Genomic DNA, 10,598 nt, shown 5'->3' with positions numbered 1-10,598 from the left:
AAATTGTTATTTACCTGTTCTGTTACCTTGGAGCCAAACCCATTCTTGACAGCCTAACGGTCACTGTAATACTGTGTAACACGCATTGTGAAATTGTATAATCTTGATTATTGTGATGAGAAATTACAGATATATACACAGTGTACATTATCGCATACAAGCTTAAGCCTTCCGTATTTTTGTCATTCCGTAATTTTGATCTACAAATGATACCAAATCGCACAGTTGTGCGGAGAGAAGCGCACAACGGGGCGAACGATTGCTAAATCGCACAGTTGTGCGCACCATGTGTGAACGATGTGCGGACGGTGTTAACGATGTATGCACGGTGTGCGCACGCTATTTTTGGTGCGTTGTGCGGTCCCACAACTGTAGCTATGTTTTTATGTTGTTTTATCATTGGATTAACATACCAATGATGTTGCTTTGTAACACTTTTGAATGATATCGTAAAGGGAAGGGGTTAAGAATTAATGTCGAGTTAAATAATGATAAGGAGTACCCATGTTTCACATGCTATAACACAACATAAGCTGTGACCATGACAATAGCGGTGAAGAGTTGAAACTTAATTTGTGACCTTGACAATAGCGGTGGAGAGTTAGAACTTAATCTATGACCTTGGCAATAGCGGTGGAGAGCTGGAACTTTAGCTGTGACCTTGACAATAGCGATGAAGAGTTGGAACTTAGGCAGAAGGTGACATACTATTTCTCTGTCACAACGTTAATATACAAGGGGGAGGGGTTACACAAGAAATGTTAAGGGTGATGTAGAGAAAATCTTCACTAATACATAGATTTGCCAAGAAATACATTATAGTTAAGTTGATATATCCTCAATTTATTCACAGTTATTTGTAAACAGCAAGGTGGTAAAGGCAATACAGACGTCTGCAAGTGTTAAATATGTATACCTTTAACAGGCAATGGGAAAGGTCTGTTTCATTCCTACTCAAGACTCCAAAGTCTATTCTAACTTTATTTTCATCAACTTTTAATAGGCACTTTTAAATTATGGTCTAAAACTTTGTTTTATAATTGGTACTTATTTTTTTTATTTTGCAGCCCTAATATTTTGAGGGCTGAAAAACAGACACACAACTATCATTTTTGCCTATCCTTTTAATCTACAGCACAGGTAGACTATTGGTTATCTGACTTACCTGTACAACTGTATTGGGTGCATTGTTGTTTCTTGTAATATTTGGTGTTCTACAACTTACGTACGATAAGGTGCATGCATTTTACACTGTAGGAGATTTACGGTAATCGGGGATAGTTAGTTCAAGTTTAGCTTTAACAAAATATGTCACATTTAGGCAAGGTGTTCACTTGAATACTGTATACATATGAACTATTCGCCGTACACCAGTTATTTTAAACATTCCTATTCGCCGTACAATGCATTGCTATTCGCCGTACACTTCACCAAAATTAGTTATACCAATATCTAAAGAGAGAAGCATAATATAGAGTGACTTCGTGTATAATCATGACTATATAAATATAAGAAATCATCTTAGCATATAAGTGTATATAATCAAATGGCAAATGTCAAGTCAAGACAATATTGGCTGTTGCTAATGAAGATTTAGCGGTACTAGGCAGACTGTTTTTGTAAATGATTTGGAACTACACCAAAACAATAACATGCCTCCTGTTTCAGATATGAATTAAGTCTATGCTTGACTGTCGTGCTTCTTTATTTGTCTCTACACTACCAGAAAATACCAGAAATATCGGAAAACTTTACGACATTTGACTACGCCCAGCTTCCATGCCCGCTTCGGTACTAGCTATATCCGGTGTCAGTCCTACACAGTGATCACCGGTCATGGACGTATACGCTAGGCAACGCAAAATATGTCGTTCCATATAATAAACCCTGTCCTGATCATGAGTGCTCCCCGGTGATTGGGTATTCCTTATTGTGACCCCGGCTACATACAACAGAGATAACACCGTTCGTGTACTGTATATATACTCCGGTGGAGGTGAGCTGTATAACTATAAGGACAAAGACAGTGACCAGTCATCTCGTCAGTGTAACAACTCATACCAACAATGTCGTCTCTCAAATCTCACTCAAAAGGTAAGGAACCGAACAGGTACAGAATAGTATAGTTCCATTGGTAAATATAGTGTTTATCTTGAATCGGCTAGCCTGTTTAAATATTATTCAGAGTTAATCAAACAAACCTGTTTTAATTATCATAAATGTGACTTAAAGGGACATCACGTGAAGAGCCATATTTTTTTTTAATGAATGTATGTATTGTATGCACTTCCACTTATGTTACCTCGCTATTCCCATATTCATAGGCCGTTCCAAATGTCCAGTTTGACCACTTGAATTGTTCGGGAAAGCCCTGCTAAAAATAGCGCCGATAACGTCACCTGACTAGTATAGGCAGTAAACACAAGTGGTGTAAGCGAGACGAAACGGTTTCCAAAGGGGCCCCAAGAGAGGGGCCGTTATCCAACTGCAATTTCTTACCGCACTATGAAACCAAGTAATATGATTTCTAAGTCCGTATTCAAACTTATTGAACAGTTATTATTCATCATCAGAAGTTAATTGCACACTTGCCAATATTCAGAATTTAAATTTATTTAGCTTTAAACATAAATTTGTTGCCAATAACATTAAACAAGGGATGGGGCACAAGTTTTTACAATTTATCACAGCCTTCTCCCGTCATACATTAACAATTAAATGTCAACAATGATAATAGGCATAAACATAAAGTAGATATATATAAATATATATTGAATTTAGTACCGGAATGTGACCGGTACAGGTGGTACGGGGCTAAACACCTTCCCTCAACAATGGGACAAACCTTTCTGTAAAAGAGACGAATATCCCTTTTCAAATGTTTACATAAAGTGCATATATATGCAATCACAAACTACACGCGAATAAAAAAAGGAAACGTTTGTGAATTTATTTATTACATTATACAACTCAATGTCTTTGGCCATTTTTTTTTTAGACCATGCATATAAATAAATGTATGCATACTCTCTTTCCTACTTTCACTGTCTCCATACGCTAACACTTAGTAAGTCATATTAGCCATCACACACAAACTGTATGGCAAAACCACTACGTGTACATATATATGTGTCAATAAGAAACGTGTTGAGATACTCGATAATTATATTTTTTCAATACTTTACAGAGATTAAAGCATACTTGTAAATGGACCTTTTTATGTTGAGACAACTTTTCTTTAATCAGTTCCTTTTGCCCGAAACAGAAGCCGTAGTTATCGGCAGCACGCGCCATTTTTACAACGTAATCAAATGTTTTTTCCCCTGTTTTCAATACGTATTCTGATTCTATCTGAAGTCGAAAATTTATTCTTTATAGAGAAAAGGTTGTTAAATGATCATACATTCTAAGCCAACATCATATGAAAACATGAACTGTTGAAAAATTACGATTTAAAGTTAAGTTTCTGTTTTGTGGCAATAACCATACATTTCGTTTTATTCCTATTTAGAATCATTTTATTCTCATTACACCAGTCTTGGACTTTACTCAGATCAGTTGAATTTGATGTCAGCTTCGTGCGACGACCACGAGTCTCTGTGCCTGCCAATTTCTTTATCGATAAACCCGATACAAAACATAGCAGGTGTAACAAGGTCTTCTGTGAACACACGATAGAGTCTCGAATCTCGAGAATGATCCGGCATAGAATGACAATAAGTGTGGCATATACAAATAAATGTTCCTTTTTTAAAGCTCTCCTTTCCTTACACAGATTCCAAGTTGCCAGCTTTAACGCCCGGAAAACTAAGGCTGTACAGTATGAGGTTCTGTCCTTTTGCTCAACGAACCAGATTAGTATTAGTCCACAAGAAAATAGAGTGAGTAATTTTATTTATATACTTATTTGTTTAATAGTAAGTAAAACATACCTGTATACCAGCTATATACCACCTGGCACAATTTGTCTTCTTTGGCTAACAGTGAGTAAAATAAACTGTTTACTTGCTTTATATTGATTACAACTTACAGGTGTACCCTTTGTAATAGCCAATTAAAATATATATGTACCTGTGGAAATAATGATTAAACTATTATTGCCTATTTGTTGCAATAAGAAGTAAATCATGCCTGTGTACCTGTTAAGTACATACCTGAATACCTGTTTGAGTAGGTAAAACGTACATGTGTCTTCCTGTCTAGTGGTTGAGAAGGTGAAATATACCTGTCTTCCTGTCTAGTGTTTGAGAAGGTAAAATGAGTAGGTAAAACATATTTGTCTTCCTGTCTGCTGTTTGAGTAGGTAAAACACACCTGTTTACCTGTTGTTTGAGTAGGTAAGACATGTATGTCTACCTGTTGTTTGAGTAGGTAAATCATACCTGTCTACCTGATGTTTGAGTAAGTAAAACATACCTGTCTTTTTGTCTGGTGTTTGAGTAGGTAAATCATAACTGTCTACCCGTTGTTTGAGTAGGAAATCATACCTGTCTACCTGTTGTTTGAGTAGGTAAAACATGCACATTTACCTGCTGTTTGAGTAGGTAAAACATATATGTCTACCTGTTGTTTGAGTAGGTAAAACATACCTGTCTATCTGTTGTTTGAGTAGGTAAATCATACCTGTCTACCTGTTGTTTGAGTAGAAAAAACATACATGTCTACCTGTTGTTTGAGTAGGTAAAACATGTATGTCTACCTGTTGTTTGAGTAGGTAAAACATACCTGTCTATCTGTTGTTTAGGTAGGAAAAAAACATGCCTGTCTACCTGTTGTTTCAGTAGGTAAAACATACCTCTCTACCTGTTGTTTGAGTAGGTAAAACATACCTGTCTTTTTCTCTGGTGTTTGAGTAGGTAAATCATAACTGTCTACCTGTTGTTTGAGTAGGTAAATCATACCTGTCTACCTGTTGTTTGAGTAGGTAAAACATGCCCATCTATCTGTTGTTTGAGTAGGTAAAACATGTATGTCTACCTGTTGTTTGAGTAGATAAAACATACATGTCTACCTGATGTTTGAGTAGGTAAAACATGTATGTCTACCTGTTGTTTGAGTAGGTAAAAAATGTCTGTGTACCTGATGTTTGGGTATGTAAACATACCTGTCTACCTGATGTTTGAGTAGGTAAAACATGTATGTCTACCTGTTGTTTGAGTAGGTAAAAATGTCTGTCTACCTGTTGTTTGAGTAGGTAAAACATACCTGTCTATCTGTTGTTTCAGTAGGTAAAACATGCCTGTCTACCTGTTGTTTCAGTAAATAAAGCATGCTTGTCTATCTGTTGTTTCAGTAGGTAAATCATACCTGTCTACCTGTTGTTTCAGTAGGTAAAACATGCCCATCTACCTGTTGTTTGAGTAGGTAAAACATGTATGTCTACCTGTTGTTTGAGTAGATAAAACAAACATGTCTACCTGATGTTTGAGTAGGTAAAACATACCTGTCTACCTGTTGTTTGAGTAGATAAAACAAACATGTCTACCTGATGTTTGCGTAGGTAAAACATACCTGTCTACCTGTTGTTTGAGTAGGTAAAACATGTCTCTCTACCTGTTGTTTGAGTAGGTAAAAATTGTCTGTCTACCTGATGTTTGGGTATGTAAACATACCTGTCTACCTGATGTTTGAGTAGGTAAGACATGTATGTCTACCTGTTGTTTGAGTAGGTAAAAAATGTCTGTCTACCTGTTGTTTGAGTAGGTAAAACATACCTGTCTATCTGTTGTTTCATTAGGTAAAACATGCCTGTCTACCTGTTGTTTCAGTAAATAAAACATGCTTGTCTATCTGTTGTTTCAGTAGGTAAAACATACCTGTCTATCTGTTGTATCAGTAGGTAAAATATGCCTGTCTACCTGTTGTTTCAGTAGGTAAAACATACCTGTCTACCTGTTGTTTCAGTAGGTAAAACATACCTGTCTATCTGTTGTTTGAGTAGGTAAAACATACCTGTCTTTTTGTCTGGTGTTTGAGTAGGTAAAACATGTCTGTCTACCTGTTGTTTGAGTAGGTAAATCATACCTGTCTTCCTGTTGTTTGAGTAGGTAAAACATACCTGTCTACCTGATGTTTGAGTAGGTAAAACCGACCTGAATTCCTGTCTGGTGTTTGTGTAGGTAAAACATGCCTGTCTACCTGTTGTTTGAGTAGGTAAAACATGCCCGTCTACCTGTTGTTTCAGTAGGTAAAACATGTCTGTCTACCTGTTGTTTCGGTAGGTAAAACATGTCTGTCTACCTGTTGTTTCGGTAGGTAAAACATGTCTGTCTACCTGTTGTTTAGGTAGGAAAAAAACATACCAGTCTACCTGTTGTTTCAGTAGGTAAAACATACCCGTCTACCTGTTGTTTCGGTAGGTAAAACATGTCTGTCTACCTGTTGTTTCGGTAGGTAAAACATGTCTGTCTACCTGTTGTTTGAGTAGGTAAAACATGTCTGTCTACCTGCTGTTTGAGTAGGTAAAACCGTCTTGTTTACATATTGCTTGAGTAGGTAAAATATACCCATATTCCTGTTGTTTGAGTGGGTAAAACCGACATGAATTCCTGTCTGGTATTTGTGTATGTAAAACATGCCCGTCTACATGTTGTTTGAGTAGGTAAAACCGACCTGAATTCCTGTCTGGTGTTTGTGTAGGTAAAACCGATTCGTTTACCTATTGCTTGAGTATGTAATACATACCTGTCTACCTATAGCTTATTGTTGTAATGCTTAATAAAGGATGCAGTGTTATTACAGTGAATCAGAATTAAGCTACTATTGCAGCATTAACGAAGAAACGTTATAATCAAGGTATCACAGACTCCTCGTTAATACCATGCAGTGAAATCCACAGCTACGATGTTTACTATACGTTATGAAGTGTTGACTGTTACCAGATTTGAGACGGTGAACGTTGATCTGAAGGCGAAACCTGATTGGTTCCTGGAGAGAAATCCGCTTGGATTGGTTCCTGTTCTAGAGCAGGATGACAAGGTTCTATACGAGTCAGTAATCACGTGCGACTATCTTGATGACGTCTACCCTGACAACAAACTAAACCCCTCTGACCCTTACCAACGGGCACGTGACAGGATTCTTCTGGAGAGTTACGGCAAGGTAATTTCAATTTTCCGCTATTCCAGTCAATCTGCTGAATCAAATGACTGTTCTTCAATTCAATATTTTACTATTTTTATTGCAGTGTCTTTTATGCAAGCAGTATGCCGACACTGTCTGATACTGGCCCGCCTTGCTGACGTTAAATAAATACAAACAGGGGTTATATTGAATGCATGATACTCGAACTTACTATCAATGAATTATTTTGGCAATACAGAATTTTTTGTTTTCCTTAGCTAAATGTTTGTATGGAGATATTTTAAACGTGTGTTTTTACATTTTCCAAAAATGAATAGCACCCCTATGTATTTGTATTTAAACAACAGAATAATAGATTTTATATTACATAGGTTTGATTTAGAAATCTTTATATATTCAAATTATTAGTACAAGCAGGGACAGTATATACGTTATACGTCCCTGGTACAAGCCAATGTAGAATGATAGCGTGTCTTGTCATAGGGCGGTGTACATATGATTGTTCTGTTTACATAAGGTGGTGACTAATTACTACGGAACGTTCAGGAGCCAAGGCAAGGACAAAGAGATTTTGGAGAATCTATGGAAAAGTTTGACACCTTTTGAGAAAGCAATCGGAGAAAGGGGTACCTACTTCGGAGGTAAACAGTTTTTTCTTGTTTTGTAAGAAAAATTGTCATTTATTCATTGAAATTAATTAATCTGATATGGAGATTTCAAAATTTACAAATTGAGTGGCTAATCCTCCGGAGGGCTCAGGAGCGGGGCCAAAAATGGGCACTGCGGCCATGTTGCTTTAAGCAACTTCTCATCTGGAACTAAGAGATGGACACCAATAATATTTGGTTGGAAGCATTTCCAGATGGTGGAGATTGAAAATTGTCAAAATGGAGGGGCTGTTTGGTGTGGCAAAAAATGTTAAATATGGCCACACTGCTTTAAGCGGCTTCTTTTCTAGAACTTTTAACTTGGATATTATTGAGATTTCAACCTGATAACAATAAACGTTATACATTTGCTGTATATAAAGACATGAATACAAATATGCTTTCTGAATGTCTCCCTGGTCCTGATCCACCCTTGAAGATTTTTTCCCCTGGAACATAACTCTGAAACGTGGAATATCCCTCTATAACCACATATACAACTGATAGTCATAAAGATATAAACACAGTCATAGTATTAGAATTGAATGGAGGATCTTGCCCAACCCAAGGGACTTAATTATTGGGTCATTACTTTAAAATGGTTGAGATCCCCACCTAATAACCATATATACGATTTCTTGGCTTAAATACCAAGTTGAGCGATACAGACTATCTCGTCCTCTTGCTTTAGTATAAGAAACGTAAGGCATTTCGAATACAATAATGCTGAAATTTGTTTTTATCATGGCATTATGAGACATATTGGTCTAAGACCATAATCAGTGACCTTTTGCTGTTTACGGGAAATTATATAATACTTTCTTCATGAATACTTTTGGATTAACCAACACTTTTCTCAATTTTGAAATTCATATAATTGCGGTGTTTTGTGCACCACCCTTTCTGCTTCACTAGTCGTTTGGAACAATTTGGACTTCCACATTGTTGGTCCCTAGTATCACTAAGTTTGTCTTTGCGTATTGCAGAGTTATGTTCTCTTGTGAGCAGGTATTGATTGTTACGTCATTGGTTTGTGTGAGAAAATGACGTCGTTTTCTCAAAAATTGATGACGTTACTCTCACAATCAAACGACTTAACAATCAATACCTGCTCACAAGAGAAGACAACTCTGCAATACGCAAAGACGGAAATAGTCCTGGAAGGACGATACAGCTATACGTTGCAGTGAAGTTCATTTTTGACTTACTGTATCTAGCACCAAGGTGCAGTTACCCGTATGTTTGTTCCGTTCCTTATGTAGAAACTGTAATTACAATTAAACGTCCTTGTGCTGGAACTTTCACTTAACCTTTTCATCGCTCTAGACCATAATGGACTCGTCGAGATCAATGCATGGTAGAGTCTACTAAAAATACATAGGTGTGAAGGGTTATGGTCAACTTCATGGTGCTGGAATTTAATTTACATGTCAACTTCCTTATGCTGGAATATTATAATAAGTAACCACGATTGTAATTACAGGTCTATTTTGTGATGCTGTAATCTTACTTACAGACCTTTTTTGTGATGCTGTAATCTTACTTACAGGCGACAAACCAACAATGCTGGACTACTTTGTGTGGCCATGGTTTGAACGAATGGGCGTGTTTTCAGCCATATTACCTGGCGTTGATCCCATGCCGGCTAAGCAGTTCCCCAAACTCACAGCTTGGGTGGAAGTGATGAAGTCGCTGCCTGCTGTCAAGGAAACCATGTTTGATATCCCCACACATGTCGCATTTTATAAAGGATACGCCGCAGGAAAACCCGACTACGATGTCGGTCTATGATGTACAAACTAACTGGGATGTAGGATTCCGACTGACGCTGTGATATATAATGTAAACTGACACTAAGACCGATATCTAGTATATATTATGAGTTTTACATGGACGGAACGGCCATATATTGCAGTAAAATATTTGTTGTACTTACTGGAAGATAAATGAATCCATTTGCAATTTAGCAGAACCCCCCTGTTTGTCACTGCTCGACTTTTTGTATGTATGTTTTCTATACTTTAACGTTATGGAAAATAAACTGTTTGATATATATATGATACTAAGAAACTCTTTGTATTTTTTTTTTTTTTATATTTAACCATCACAAGGACTTTGAATGTTTTTTTTGATTATATATATACAAAAATACATACTACATATGTAATATTTAGCAAATCTATCTTATCTACAAATCAGGGGTATTATTCGTAGGTTTGGTCATTAATATAACAACACTTACCTCAAGTTCAGTTCGTACGTGGCCAAAGGGCCAATATATACATAACCTGTATTGTTTGTTTATCAGTTAAATCTATTGCATGTCTGAAATGAATATATATATATATATAATCCAGCATCTGCTGATTGAGTATGATATATCTTACTGAGCGAGTAAATTCTCAATTATAGCCTTCAGTTTTAGCTACTTGATAAAAAAAATTGTTAATCAGCGCGATTATTTATACTTTTTGAAAGTATTCAGACACTTGTCACAGGCAAGGAATGAAGAAACCTATACCTTAATTAGAGAAATATTCCGTTTTGTCAATGTGCCGCCTTAGGAACTGATATTTATGAAGCATTGCCCATGCTTTGTTTGGGACAAACTATAGCACGTTGTTTCCTCGCTAAGCATTGAAATTCTGCACGACAGAACAAAATATTTCTTTCCGACACGCTGGCCTCAGGATTTGTATATAGCTTCGAGTTGTTTTATACAGTGCAAAAAACCCCAAGAACACTAGGATAGTATTGCTTACTAGTAAGCCGGACACGCTAGGACACCATACTGGCAATCCAAACCTAAAATAAAAATGCCGAAGTAGTTAACTAAAACACCATATACAGAAAAAAGCCCGAACCCCC

General features: G+C 36.7%; 1 protein-coding gene across 1 annotated transcript; it reads left to right on the top strand.

The window, feature by feature from the left end:
* Positions 1–1,807: 1,807 nt before the first annotated feature.
* LOC110443027 (glutathione S-transferase omega-1-like) lies at positions 1,808–9,800 on the top strand. The gene is made up of 5 exons (XM_021486977.1): positions 1,808–2,094; positions 3,776–3,881; positions 6,882–7,101; positions 7,601–7,724; positions 9,280–9,800. The coding sequence occupies exons 1-5, from the start codon at positions 2,067–2,069 to the stop codon at positions 9,519–9,521; spliced, it is 720 nt and encodes a 239-aa protein (XP_021342652.1). The 5' UTR covers positions 1,808–2,066; the 3' UTR covers positions 9,522–9,800.
* Positions 9,801–10,598: the final 798 nt, after the last annotated feature.

The sequence above is a fragment of the Mizuhopecten yessoensis genome, unplaced genomic scaffold, assembly GCF_002113885.1.
Source record: "Mizuhopecten yessoensis strain PY_sf001 unplaced genomic scaffold, ASM211388v2 scaffold716321, whole genome shotgun sequence".
NCBI lineage: Eukaryota > Metazoa > Mollusca > Bivalvia > Pectinida > Pectinidae > Mizuhopecten > Mizuhopecten yessoensis.
The sequence above is the reverse complement of the archived record's forward strand: the minus strand, read 5'-3'. Positions and strand labels throughout refer to the sequence as shown.

Bases quoted from the DNA above. Each gene is read 5' to 3' on its own strand.
- LOC110443027 (XM_021486977.1), top strand. From the start codon at position 2,067: ATGTCGTCTCTCAAATCTCACTCAAAAG. The intron at 2,095-3,775 runs GTAAGGAACCGA...TTCCTTACACAG, and splicing joins TCTCAAATCTCACTCAAAAG to ATTCCAAGTTGCCAGCTTTA. The intron at 7,102-7,600 runs GTAATTTCAATT...TGTTTACATAAG, and splicing joins TTCTGGAGAGTTACGGCAAG to GTGGTGACTAATTACTACGG.